We start from the raw sequence: 14,115 nt of genomic DNA on the forward strand, positions 1-14,115 counted from the left end.
TCCTCGTGACCTCTCGTGAGAAACTGCGCCCTGCGATGCCGATCTTCGTCCGTCCAGCTCTCCTTCTCTTCTTCTTCTACCCTTCTCCATTCCATGTCTTCCCTGGCTGCAGAAGAGACCTACGTCTCATGACCGCCATCTGACCGCGAACCATATTCAACCTACGAATCCTCTTCCTTGCCCGCCAACCACCTGACCCATTCGAGCGCCAAATTCTTCAACGAACTGGACACGCGAGCCTTTTGTCCGGCGTGATTGATGTTTTGATTTCTGGCCAATGTGCTTCGAGTTCATGCTGTGGGCTGAGAACCGACAATCGCAGAGAAAGCCTCCTTACAAGGGAGAGCAAGCATCGAGAAGTTGGGTATGGACGAGGTTGTCCTGACTGGCATGGCCACGGCCTTGCCGTCTTTCATTCTCGCATTGCCCTCACTGTGTCGCGGCAGCAGTTGGATACGGCGTGGAAAAAAATACCACCGCGGCGTCCTGTGCATGCCAAATCACTCCGGAGATCTCTCGCAGTTCGTCGACTCGCACGTCGTTCGAGATATCGTCGTTTGGACCCCGGCGACTTATCCTTCTCGAAAGGACACTTCTTTCTACCATCCGAGCCATTCGCTCTTGTCGAGGATGGACCTGCGCTGGACGTTTGCCCCCGCTGCTTTATGCACCTAGTCGTCCGCGAGATGCCTACATGACGTTGACAAGTGTCCCGCAGACCTATCGTTGATGCCCTCTTGTGTCGTATTTGGCGTGGTTTTTGTTTTCTTTGTTTTAACACCCTCCCCCCTCTATGGGTTCCCTCAACTGAGAGAAACTGGTCTACACCGAGATGTCAGGAATCATGTTCGCTGCCCTGGAGGCTACATGATATACAACTCCACTTGGTTCTCTCCGTCAAGAAGGAAGGGAAGCGGCGCAGATCAATTCACGATCTTGCCCGCTCGCGGTCAGACCATCCTATATCGAATCGAAGGCGGCAGAAACTCGTTGGGCCTTGTCTCTCCACCTCACTTGGCCCTGGAAGTCGCACTCGATAAGACCACTGGCGAGCCACCAAATACCTACATATGCGCATATGTCCTTGCACGACTGTTTAACGGGCAGCATTCGTTCCCAACAACAACAAACATCGAGTGGGGTATCACGTGTGCTCGGTTCCCAACCTGGAGCACACCAGACCCCCCTTCCACGTCGATCCTTTGGGAGATTGTCGTGACCCTGGAACTGTGCCGGGCCTAAACTATCCCAGCCGGAAACTACGACCAGTCTGCTGGCTCGAGTGGAGATATAAGGGTGAGGGTGTTTCTCAACGTACAGATACGTACACCCAAAAAGCCGCAAGGCCAAGTGCGTACGTTGTAAGGTACAGAATAGAGTGTTTTGTCTCTCCATGTTCGGGCCCCCTAACAGCAACGGCTGATGTTTCTCTACGTTGTATATTGGGCGCAACGCATTGGGATGTGCCTCGGTTGTATGAAATGGGGTCTGGGCCACGACGAATCAATGCATCCTTAGCACATGGGTTTCATTCGGATGCCAGTGACTCGTCAAGACGTACCCAGCAATGAAAGCATGTCTGAGACTCGGATGCGAATAAGAGAGCTTTCGGCCCATGCTTGTGTGATGGGGTGGTGACAAACATCCATGTCGTTACCTGACGATCACCCAGACAAGGGGGCGGCGCCACCTTTACTTCACACCCATATGTATGTACACGTTGACAGTGCCAACGGAGAGTCTATCGGTGGTCATGGAAGTAGCGAATGAGAGACGGGAAAGAAAGACAGTATATCGAGCGTCCGATGCTTGTAAGGGGGACCAACCCGAGGTGACACGAAACCCCTATTGGCTGCATGAGCGTGCTGGTTGCGTGGTAACGAACTCTACTTCGTACCTGGGTAGTGAGGGAGGGCACCGACACGGCGGAAAGATGCGGGAGTCCCGAAGGCTCGGGAACTCGGCCGAGAAGGCTCGAAAAGCAAAACGTCGGTTGGCTAGGAAGGAGGAGTTGGTAATTCGATATCTCTGTTCGTTCTGGATTCATGATTCATCAGGGAGTCGGATATTCTATAGGACCTCTAGAACGAACAATGGTTTATGATTGTCTCTCTGGCTGGCTGGACTACGAAGGTACCGGAAGACCCGGCGGCACTCCGTCCTATTCGAGCCCGTAATTTGGTTTCTTCTCTCGGCATGTCATGTCGGACATGTCGTCTGAAGAATGGCGGCACAGGTTTGAGGGCCAAAAGCTGGGGTTGGATAACAATGCATTACAGGTATGAAAATGCGACGCAAGGCTGAAAGCCAGACAGGGGAGAAATCGAGTGCAGACCTCGGCAATTGCCTAGATAGGCCGAGTAGGAAGAGTACACTGTCTGAATCTGGCAAGTCCAGAAGCGAGATGCGTTTGATGGTGGGATATATATAGGTATACCTGCATATATGCGCGCTTCATACCTATAATTATATGTACGTGTCAGGAGTCCTTCCGAAGTCGGCCGACCGAGTAAGTGCGGGATACGACTTTGCAATCATCCGGGCTGACAGAGTGATTTGTACGGTGATTGAATAGGAGCGTTCGAGCAAAATACGATGTAACCCGTGTTGTTGTCGTTAGAAAGGAACGGGCGAGAGATACCGAAGATGATTGCGTTGGGATGCGTAAGGTAAGGTATGAAGTTACGAGGGGGTGCAGGTTAGCTGCTGCAAGCAGCTACTCTGCGCAACTAAATTAAGGCTGGAGGCGCGCAAACCGCTATCGCACCATAAACCGGGGATTCCGGAGCTAGTTGCCGCCAAAGAAAGGGTTTATCTGGCTTAACCTAAAGGGAAAGTCGTTGGAGACGCCAGAATGGGTTGGATGGACCCCAGCGCTCTGGTACAGAGGTACCCTTAAATCGATGATACGATGCAGTCGAACGTTAAGTACCTTACCTACCTTACCTTACCTTGCCTTAATGAATATTCGTAGTACAACGTGATGTAGCCATACTCTGTACTCAACTGTTTTCCCTTCTTATATCCGAAACTAATATCCCCCCCATACACAGTCTCGACGAGTACGGAGTAGGCAAAGTGCAATGGGATGAACCAATGCGAGACACAAGTGAAGAAGGAGGGAGGGAGGGTAGACAGGACGAACAGGGGGTTGCCGGGTTTAGTGGAGATGCTACACTAATTCAGAATCTGAGTGGTCCGTGCACCGATCCACCCAAACCAGCACCGGCAGGGAGGTAACAGCACCGCCGCTACAGCTACATGTGGACCAGCCCACCACCTCAGTCACCACCACTACCACCACTACCACCACACACCACCCGCCGCCGACTCCGCTGCACCACAACGACGTACCTTACGGTTTACGGTTTACGATTTACGTACCTTTCCAGCTTCTTTCCCCCAACGTCTTCCCCTTAATCTTTCTTCCTTTGTCTCTTCAATTTTTTTCCCTTCCTTTCCTCTTCACGCGCTCCCCTACGACACTGCGCTCGTGGATCGCGTTTCCCTCCCCGTCAGAAAAAAAAAAAAGAAAAGAAAGAAAAAAGCCGCCAGTTCCTCTCTCCCGGAATAGGTACAATTCTAAAACGTCGGGAATTGAGCCGTTTTGCATCCGCAAGATCGTTGGGGGCTTTCTCTGAGGTAGCTGTTGCTTCCCGCGCGACCGTCTCGACACGGGTATTGCCTCAGCTTCCCACCTTTTGCTGCCGCCCACTGCTCCCGCAGCTTCGTGGTAGCCATCAGCTTTATGCATCGGCAATCTGTCGCCTTCTCCCGGTCCAGATCTTACTCGCATTAAAAACGACATCTGGAGCGTGCGCCTCGCTTCTGTCACCATCCCCTCCCCCCTTCCGCGAAAAAAGTCGTAAATCGAAAACTCGTCCCTGGCCTCTCGCCACCTTTGTCATCGCCAACTCGTCAACATGAGCTACGACCAGGGGCAGAACATGCATCCAGCATACCATTATCCGCCGGCTCATCTCCCCCAGCCTCCGCCGCCGCCGCAACACGCTCCCCATCACCATCCTCATGCTCCCCAGCCGCACCAGTATTCGCATCATCAGCAGCCGCAATACCCGCCGCCGCCCGCCCATCATGCTGCTCACGCCGCGCCCACCTTGCCTCCGATGCCTTCTTATCCTGCCCAGATACCTCCTCAGATGCCTCCCCAGATGGCCCCTCCCGACATGCCCAGCAACGGCGCACCACCCCAGCCGCAACTCGTTCCTGAGCCCGTCCGAAGCGTCGAGCCCATCTCGAGAAAAGATGAAGCGGGAAGAATATACAAGTGCGTTCCTAGTTCCGTTCGCCGTCCACCGTTTGTCTTGCCTCGACTAACGCGAGAAAACCCCAAAACTTGCTCTAGGCTCGACGTCGTCCAGCAACCTAAGCGCGCTCGCATGTGCGGCTTTGGCGACAAAGACCGCCGGCCCATCACACCTCCACCTTGTGTGCGACTCATTATCATTGATCCAGAGACCGGCAAGGAGGTGGACTGCAAGTATGTCACAGAGCGCCCTTGCCTTTTACCACGCTTTTCCCCTATCCGATGGGCAGCGATTGCCTTGGAAAAAAGAAAAAAAAAAAAAAAAAAACCCCCCGTCGCGCGCAGTGCTGACCCCCGTCTTCTGTTTCCAGCGAGATTGATCACTCCATGTACGTCCTCAACGTAGACCTCTGGTCCGAAGATGGCCAGCGCGAAGTCAACCTCGTCCGACACACCAATAATGCGCCAACCATCTCGTCTACCACGCCTTGCTCCTACACGAACCTTACCGAAACCGCAACCTCGTTTCAGCACATCCTGCCTTCCAACACACCGCATCGCGATCCTTCGTATCCGCCCCAGGCCGCAATGGGTTATCCGCCCACGCCAGCCTCCCAGTACACCACTCCCGGCTACGCCATGTCACCCGGCGGCTATCCAGTTCGTAAGTATATAAAATGCCCTCCCACGTCACACACGCAACCGTCTTAAGGTATACCATACTGACTAGACCCCGCCCAAGATCAATTACCTCCGACGAACGGTTACAACCCCAACCCCGGTTACGGCTTCAATGGCATGCCCGAGTACCCTCGCTCGGAGTACGGCTCTGCCCATTTTCATGCCCGGAACGCGATCGGAGGAGCAGGGGCCCCGCAGGGCATGTACACGAGGAACCTCATCGGAAGTCTGGCGGCCAGTGCTTTCCGTCTATCCGATGTTGACGAGCACATTGGCATCTGGTTCATCTTGCAGGACTTGAGCGTTCGCACTGAAGGCACTTTCCGGTATGTTTTTTTCTCCCTTTTTTTTTTTCGTTTTTTTTTGTTTTTGCTTCTTGTTTCTCTTCTTCACACCAGTGTCACCTGAACTGACCATGTCATTTACACAAATCTACAGCCTTCGCTTCTCTTTCGTCAACGTCGGGCCTCCTTCCAAGCCGGCAAACGGAAACCAAAACTCGACCACTCGGTCCGCCAAGGCGCCCATCCTGGCCTGCTGCTACAGCGAGCCGTTCACCGTCTTCTCCGCCAAGAAGTTCCCCGGCGTGTGCGAGAGCACGCCTTTGAGCAAGTGCTTCGCCGCCCAAGGCATCAAGATCCCGATACGAAAGGAGGGCCCGGACAGCAAACGAAACAAGGACGAGGATGAAGATGATTACTGATGATATGATGATGACAATGATGACCACCTTTTTTTTTCTTTTTTTTTTCTTCTTTTTTTTTCTCCTTCTATTTCCTGCCGCGCCATCAATTCAAAGGGGGGGGGGGGGAAGGGACTTGAATACAGCAACCCGGCGGCATTTTCCATCACGCATCTCTCTCATTTTCCACGGTCGATCGCCGAAAAGTCGAATGCCACTCAGGTTACGCCCGGCACCAGCCCCTCTCAAGCTTGCCTCCTTTTTTTTTCTTTTCTTCTTCTTTCTTTTTGGTGTCCCTATTTTTTCTGTACATACGCACATATTTGTTTCTATTTACTCAACCATAACTTGCAACTGCTGAGCATCCCAAGTTCGCATTGCTCCCGTTCCCTACGGGATGGTACTCGGGCCTAGAGCTGCCCAGTTCTTCGGCCGGCAACGCGCTAGCTGCATCTGCGAAAGGGGGGGGGGGGGGGTTCTTTGCATACCGTCTCCATGTTCTCGGTACATGCTCTGTAACCCCTTCTCTTCCTCTTGGTGTCGTGGACATGTACATATCTGTGTCTTCTCTTTCTGTTTTGGACTACAGAGGAAACAGAGTACATATAAGTACCTAAGCTAGACAGGCAATGGTTACCTAAGGTAGTAATAAGAGTCGATTGGTCACCTTTTCATCCGTCTTCCACCAACAACACAACACACGGCGGTTGGCGCCAGTGTGCGTAGCTGCATTCGCCCGGCCTTTCTTGTCCGGCTTAAATTCCCCAACGGCGTGAACCCACTCTTCTATCTTGTTTTCCCTTTTCTCCAGTCCTTTGTTTGGTATCGGTACAGTCCCACGGATGGCTTCAGCATTATCGTCAAGATGGTTTCGTTCCCTATCTACCCATCCATACATTTGCGTAGTCAGGAGTTGCTACATACATGACCTGTATAGTTCAGCAAGGTAGAGAAGATCGCAATGCGCTCGCTCGCTCGCTCGCTCGGTTATTCATTTGCTGCCTCACACTCACTCCCCACCTCTTTCCGGCTGTCAGCCCTAGCCACCCATCCTATCCCCAAGCCCGTTAGAAAAGCAAAAGACAAAGGCGAAGCCTGATGGGAACAAGCCACCCGCTTGGCCAAGTCAAGTTCCATGCTACAGGACAGCCAAAAAGCAAGATAGGGGGGAAAAAGGAAGAAAGTGGGGCAGAATAGTGGTAGTGGAAAAAAAGAGAAAGGGGCATTTCCTTCTTCGTTTTTACGGGATTTCTCTCTGAAATCGCCGTTGCATAATCCGTTTCTGTCCGAGGCTTCATTATACCGTCCTTCCCCTGTAGAGGCCTTATAAGAGAAATGAAGAAAAAATGAAGAAAAAATGAAGAAGAAAAAAGCGCCCCGTCCTGATAATACCTATCCGATCCGTCGCCAACAATACTCAGTTACAAGGTATTAGGAAGAGTGGTATCAAATGACCGCTGCCTGAGGGGCTTGGTCATGACTGGTAGTGATTCTGGCCTGGTATAAGGCAGAAACAAAGTCGCCCAATGACGTTTGATGCATGATCGGTTTGCTTCGTTTGGCGTTTATCCATCCACATGATTATGGGATTCACAAGTTTTTTAGCCATGGCTCTGTAGGTGAACCATGTACATCTTGCGATGTGCGCAAACCAACCTGCGCGTGCGCATAGAACCATCAGATATTATCTCAAAGGTTCAGCGGTATATGCTGAGTGCCATATATGAACTGCACATGGCATGACCCTTCCATGAAGGAAATGTTAGGAGTTTATGCATGAAACCTGGTAGAGTCTAGGAGTCGGCAAGTTTGGCAAAGTGCTTTGACCAGATCCATCCCACTTCCTCGGCAGGATCATCTTGGTTTTTGGCCAGCCAGAGCTCTCCTTTCTCAGCAACAACGTCAAAAATCTGCCAGTATTGTCAGTCAACGGGAACTACGTGGTTACTCGGCATCGGTTGGAAATACCTCGCCAGCTTGGTACGTGAGATACGGGTATCCGGCTTCATGTTTGGTCGTCTCGATATTGAATTCGAAGAGCGATGCCGCCAGCCACAACACGTTGTATCCAATCCTGGCATGGACACGTTCACGAGACGATGCCCTCGATTGTCGTTGGCTTTCTTCGGCACCATCCGTCATGGGAAGAGCTGAGTGGAAGAGTCCAGAGTATCGCCTCGATTCCGGCGGCGCTGGGTTGGGGGAATTGTATGTCGAACTCGACTCGCGCAATGCATTGGCACTCGATTCGGAGCTTTGTCGCGGCAGACCGCCCGAGTCATAACTCCATCCGGTTCCGGGCCGGGTGGACGGCGAGGGAGCGCCAGTGGGGGTACCAGAAGACGACTCGCCTCCGATGAGCGGCGATGCAGTCGCTCCAGCCTGAGGTGAAGGTCGCGAAACGTTGAGACCCGCATAATAGTCCCGGTAATAATACTGGTGGGGGCTTGGAATCGACGGCGATGGAGACAGCGAGAGCTGTCCACCCGAGTGCCTGGCAAAGTCCGGAGCCGGCAACACAGGTGCATGATCGCTGTTCACCGACCTCCCACGGATCCGCGGGCTGAGCTCGGCCGGGCGATGACGCACCCTAGACGCTCCGTCGTCCGTGCTGGCACGGGTGTTGGTAGTGGACAGAGATGCTCTGCCCTTGTAGGCCGGATTCAGGATGCCGATGCTCTGAAGCTGCTCGTGCGCAAATTTGTAGTCGGCCTGGAACGTGGAGACAATGTCTTGAATCTCCGGCACCTCGGGGGAGTCACCGAGCACCGCTTTGACTTTGTCTTTCCAAATTCCATACCAGTTTGCCTGAATGTTGACCAGGTTTCCGAGGCAAATGTTGCCAACCCTTTCTGTCAGGCCTGACAGCTTCGGCAGTTCCTTCTTCAGCGTCTCGTTGAGCGCTTCATATTGCTCCACTTGTTCTTTCAGCTTAGCATCGATAGACTTGCCGGCTTTCTTCAGCTGCTCAGCTCTCTCGTAGTCCGCCCTTCGCTTGGCCCGCTTCTTCATGGCTAGAGACGGATTGCCGTACGCTTGAATGACCAGTTCGAAAGGCTCGATGACATGTTTGCGCACTTGGGCAAGCTAACGTGGCAGATTAGGTCAGAGAGTATCACACCGAAAGGGAGAAATGGGTCGACGTCGCTTACATGTTGGTCAAGGGCCATCTTCTCAATGTCTCTCATCGACACGTTGAACTGGACCCATTTGCTCTCCAGTTCGGGGTAGCTTCCTGGCTGAAGCCTCATGACGAGTTCCATGGACGAGAGGTACTGCAGAAATTCGTGGACGTATGCGCTCACTTGCCTGGTGTAAAACTCGACGTCTCGAAGGACGACCTGCAGCCGAAGGAAGTCATCGCTGAACTTGTCCTGGAGCTTCGCGTACACGGCGTCCTCGGGAATCCTGGTGCTTGATGCTTGGAGCTTATCCACCCTCTTGCCAAATGCGCGAGCAAAGCCGGTCTTGACGTCGGACTCCTTGCGCTTCCGTCCGACAATCTGCCCGACTAGCTCAAAGTTCTTTTTCGTTTTGTTGATCTCGATAATGGCAGTTTCTAGGATCTCTTTGGCCGAAATCAAGGCCGCACGGTCAGGGTGGTCTTGAGGCGTATGCTGCAACAGCGTGACGATGAGATTAGGGTATTTCGTGATCCTCTGCATGGGTTTGATGAGAAGGGAGTCGAGGTCCCACGCCGCGGTGAGATCCTTCGCCACCTCGTTGCACTCGTTGAGCCAGACTTGCACAGTCGGATCTTGCTGAATCTGGATGAGTCTCTTTGCAGCATGGCCGCTATTCCGTAAAAAGCCTTCGTGCGCAGCCTTCATCTTTTCCATGTTTTGCTGGAAAAGAGGGCCGAAAACCACAGAACGGTCCTTGGCATCGTCCGACTCGTTGGACGTGACCGTCTCCGGTTGAACGCCTTCTTCCGTCGGCTGGGCTGAACGTCGTCCCAGCGGCGTGTAGACGGGAGCGGCGGCTTCTTTGAGCTGGGCGAGGAAAGCAGTGTGGAAGACAACAATCTCATCGACATTACGGAAAATAAGCTTGATCGTCTTCCCGTCGAGCCTTGGGCAGGCTTCGGCTGTGCCCTTGTAGATCTCCTCGACTATGTTCATGTCTCTCACGAATACCATTTCGGTATCGATTAGCTCCTTGATGACATTGCGTCGCTGTTGAAGCCTGCGCCGTTCCTTCTTTGCCGTCTCATCATCTTCCTGAATCGACCCTGCCGCCGTTGACGACCTCTGGTCCGGGTCAACAAGGGTCGGTCCACCAATAGATGGCTCTCTCACGCCGAGAGACTCGCGATCAACGGAATGCGGCGTGGAAATGGGTCGAGCATGGTCCTCACTTCCGCGCCTGGAGGAACCAACCAGCGTCTGATAGGTACTGGACGGCGGCCTGCGAAACTCGCTGATGGAACTCGATGCCGGGGTAGGTACAGGAGGTGGCTCGTAGTCTGGCAAGGGCACATGAGACAGGTTCCGGCTCATCCGGTTAGAAAGGTACGGGATGGAAAACCCTTCTCCGGTGTCAATCTCAGGAAGCTGATGGCTGCCCATAGGCAGCGGTGACTGATTGACGCCAGCATCGAGCGGCGACAGGTTTGGGCTGTAATAACTGCTGTGTCTTGCAGACGAGGCTTCGGATCCAGACCCTGCGCGGTAGCTCACGTCCGATGCGAACGGGGGCTTCGGCGGTGGTAAGGGTTCATCTTGAAGCATTGATTCCCTAGATACGCGTGACGAGGCGTCATTGCTCTCGATCGAGAAGTCGGTCCAGACAGAGTGCTGGCTTGCTCGGTTCGCAAATGACAGAAGGGCCGGCGCGGTCAGACCTTCTGATATATCGGGCGTCTGGTGAGTTGGGTGAGTTCCCCGATGCCCATCATTGATAGGCTCGGAGTCGCATGATGAGGCCCGATCTGAGGATAGGGTGTCCCGGGTTCGATCTTCCGTCTTACAATAAACGTCTAATGTCGCCGAGGCTCCGCAGGACTGAACATCCTGTTGCGACGTGGGGTGCTCGGCTTCTCGCGCCTCGCCGTGATCTAAGCTCGTGAGGCAGCTTTCACCATCGCACTCGTCCTCGTCTGCACTGAGAGGGACTGCCGTCTCCTGGGGAATACTTTGGTCGTCGGACTCGCGTCGAAGGATCTGGATGACCGTTCCGAGCGGGGGGCCGGCATAAGGAATCGGTTCGTAGTCCTCTGAGAAGGCACCGGGCACGGAGTGATCACGGTCTTCCCTAGTACCGACCGTGAGCTCCGGTTGTGACGCGACTTGGGGAGGTATGCGAGGAGAAATATGGCCGTCTAGCACCACTTTGATTGACGCAGTATCGTCTTCGGCTGGCTCGTCCTCGAACGGGTATTTGTATTCGGCTTTCTCGTGGCCTGGTGCCGAAAGATCCACAGGAACAGAGTCTACCTCCGTAATGGGTTGGGGCTGTACCTGATCAGGCTCTGTATCAGGCAAGATGAGGCCCAATCCGAATGGGGCTTGAGCATATTCTACCTCCACGGGGGGGATAGTCTGTGGCTCGGTATCGAATTCCGTGGTTTCGCTTGTGGCCGAAACGGCGGAAGGGGGTGGCTCATCCGCATTGGCCGGAGGTGTGCTGACAGGAAAGCTGCCCGGAATCCCAAGAGCAAGCAGCTCTTTCGCGGCAACCGGCGGAGTCGGCACGTCTGGGCTGGTTTCCACCGGCGTCGGTGTTGCTGTTGACGCACTTGAGGGTTGCTTTTCCGGTTGTTCGAGATGCGGTGAAGAAGTAGCCTCGTGCTCGGATTTTTTCTCGAATTGGGACTGCAACGCTAGCAAGGCGGCTTTGGCTCTCGCCGCCTCTTCGAGCTCCTTCTTACGTTTCTCTGCAGCTCGCTGTCTCGCTTCCCGAGCCTGGGTATCCCTTATTGACTTGCTGTACGCTAGCCTGATATGTTCCCTTCGCTGCTCAAAGTCAACAGGGCCGATGGATATTTTGCGCCTTGCGGCCGACTCCCCAGATTTCTGGGCCGTTTGGGACGCGTTCCGGTGAGGCGACTTGGCCCTGTCGGCTGCCTTCATGCGAGAGCTTGCTGTGGTCGCTGTGGCTACTGACTGTCGAGGGCGAGAACTTCGTAGGGGTGGTGACGGCTTCGGAGCAGGGGCGGCCACGTAGGCTGCGAGGCGCGCATTGCTGTTCGACGTGGCGACGCCTCGAGCAGGTGTCCTTCGCGTCGGCACGGTTTCTGTCGATGTCTTCGCTCGGTTGGTAGAGGAGTTAGACTGCCTCGAAGTCCTGCCGTTCGGGCTGGGAGGGACAAGGTCGGCGGCGGGGATCGTTCGTTTGAGGTAGGAGGGGCTGGCTCTCGGGCTGTCGGTGGGAGACGAGGTTCCGGACGTAGCAGCCGATGTCTGGTTTCCCAGTCTGCGGACGGAAATGGGGAGTCTGGAAGTCGGAGAAGTTGCGTGGGATCGTTGACGCGTAACTTGGGATGGGGCTGGTTTCCTTGTGGCCGGGGAGGCGGTATCGCTCTGCGTTCGGCCATGGCTTCGGGGCAACTGAGAAGCATGAACCGGTTGCGTGAACTGAGGTTCCGGTTGGGCACTACGATACCAATCGGTCGGTGATGGCGGTTCGATCATGTCTGGGTCAGACAAGGTGCGCTGGTGCACAACCTTTGCGTGAAGAAGATAGGATTCTGAGCCCCGCCGTGGTCGGACACCAAAAGCCTCGATGCCGTATCCCGCTGACTGGTTATCGTGCTGTTCCGGTAAGATCTCACCAAAGAGAAGACTTTGAGGTAGTGGTAGTATGGATGAGTCGCCTGGCGACATTATGGGTGGTTGTGAAGGTAGATTGGAAGGGGTTGTTTAGGAGGAAGATCAATCGAAGACAATGATTTGGATACTGATTTGCGATAGGAGGAAGGCAGGGAAGGTACCTTATGGAGTAGACGGTAATGCCCCAGGTGTTGGTACCTGATGAATAAAGGCAAGACAGGTTCTTGAAGGAAAGTGGCACGTTGAGTGGTACCTGCCTTAGCGACTATAGGATTAATTAGGCCAGGAAGACAAGTCAGGCAGGTACGATGCAGCTATTAAAGAAGGACATTGAAGGCAAGAACAGTTTGGTTCTGTCCTAAACCTATCAATACAAAATAAAGTGCATGCAAGGGAAGAAGGAAGGAGCCAGCGAAGAGAAGGCCAATGTGTGGGTGGGTGATATCCGTAGAGTGGTGGGCTACATTAGACAGGGACAACATGGGGAGTCCCTCCTAAAGGACCTAGTCCCTGCTTGTGTCTACCTGCAAGAGACTTTAGGGTACAGAAACAGCATTGACCTCACACGGGATTTAAGCCCTGAGACGGTATCTATCTAATTACGACTTGGTACTTATCGGTACCTGAGACTAAGCCTACCACACAGCGCCACGCCGCCAACGACTTGCCCCCCGCATTTACCGAGTACTTCTGACCGTATACTGTATTCATAAGGTACGTTTGTACCTACCTACACCCACCTAAGGTACCTAAGGTAAGGTACCTTATTAGGTAGGTACCTTAGGTAACCAAACAGCCTCACAACACGCACTTCTCTCATTACCTACCTAGGTCAAGGTATATTAAATGTCAGGATCCTTACTCCGTACGGGCAACGGAGTACACATGCTGCCTTGCCTCTTCCGCACGAGTAGCTACCTTACTCCTTGTCGTGAGCCGTGGGCATCATCCCATCCCTCATAGTGTTACAGAGTAAGTAGTGCGTCTAAACTTTTGGCTTATGACGGCACCTTCGGGACCTGTCGGCCTCTACCTTAGTTGATAGCGACAAAGGACTAGCTAGCACTAGACCCATCGCGCTTGGGTCGTGGGACAAATGCAACGAGCTTTTGCGATGCCGCACGCCACTTGTTGTGTAAGGTACCATTTAAAGTGGTAGATGCCGAGACCGAAAATTGTTTGTACCGAATCGTCTTATCTCGCACAACATACGGATACAAGCCCCACTCAACCTCAGGTACGCCAGTTCGACGACGTCTCTGGCCAAATTGTTCGACGAAGGCTCTGGTTAAACTACTTTCTAGTTCGCCAGGGTTCTGAATTGTGAGTACGTATATTTAGATGGAATAATCTAGACTTCCTGTTTTCGGATGAGCAACTAGGTAGCCTTCTCGCAGCCAGCCAGGACGGGAGATCTTCCAGCCTGCAGATCAGCAAGAAGCAACAACTCGATGCCAATTCGTATCTCAGCATGTCATCGTAGCATCGTGCGCAACAGATGAATATCAATCTTTTTCTTCTTCCTCCTTTTCCTTGTCCTTACTCTGTTGCTTATCAAAATAAGAATGGGGCAAAAGAAAAGAGAAGAATCACCACACGGGAAATTCCAGCATGTGCGGGTGGAAGTACTGGTGGGAGGTGAACAAATTGCACTTTGAAGTTGGAGTCGAGATAAATAAGAGACCAATATGACCGAACCTAGTGCTTAGTCATTT

At 53.3% G+C, this 14,115-nt stretch overlaps 3 protein-coding genes across 3 annotated transcripts; 2 read left to right on the forward strand and 1 right to left on the reverse strand.

Moving 5' to 3' along the window:
- Positions 1-492: 492 nt before the first annotated feature.
- SODALDRAFT_361734 (hypothetical protein) lies at positions 493-1,242 on the forward strand (the record flags this gene model as incomplete). The annotated part of the gene is made up of 3 exons (XM_028614403.1): positions 493-647; positions 719-739; positions 840-1,242. The coding sequence occupies 3 exons, from the start codon at positions 493-495 to the stop codon at positions 1,240-1,242; spliced, it is 579 nt and encodes a 192-aa protein (XP_028464712.1).
- Positions 1,243-3,477: 2,235 nt separating this feature from the next.
- On the forward strand, positions 3,478-5,735 carry SODALDRAFT_335126 (hypothetical protein). Its single transcript, XM_028612384.1, has 5 exons — positions 3,478-4,288; positions 4,367-4,501; positions 4,639-4,931; positions 5,010-5,274; positions 5,387-5,735. The coding sequence occupies exons 1-5, from the start codon at positions 3,924-3,926 to the stop codon at positions 5,649-5,651; spliced, it is 1,323 nt and encodes a 440-aa protein (XP_028464713.1). The 5' UTR covers positions 3,478-3,923; the 3' UTR covers positions 5,652-5,735.
- Positions 5,736-7,423: 1,688 nt separating this feature from the next.
- SODALDRAFT_280745 (hypothetical protein) lies at positions 7,424-12,472 on the reverse strand (the record flags this gene model as incomplete). Its single annotated transcript, XM_028608254.1, has 4 exons — positions 7,424-7,540; positions 7,599-8,717; positions 8,783-11,083; positions 11,159-12,472. Coding segments are annotated over 4 exons (4,851 nt in total), but the record flags the coding sequence as incomplete, so codon positions are not given.
- Positions 12,473-14,115: the final 1,643 nt, after the last annotated feature.

The sequence above is a fragment of the Sodiomyces alkalinus genome (genome assembly GCF_003711515.1).
Source record: "Sodiomyces alkalinus F11 unplaced genomic scaffold SODALscaffold_8, whole genome shotgun sequence".
Classification (NCBI taxonomy): Eukaryota; Fungi; Ascomycota; class Sordariomycetes; order Glomerellales; family Plectosphaerellaceae; genus Sodiomyces; species Sodiomyces alkalinus.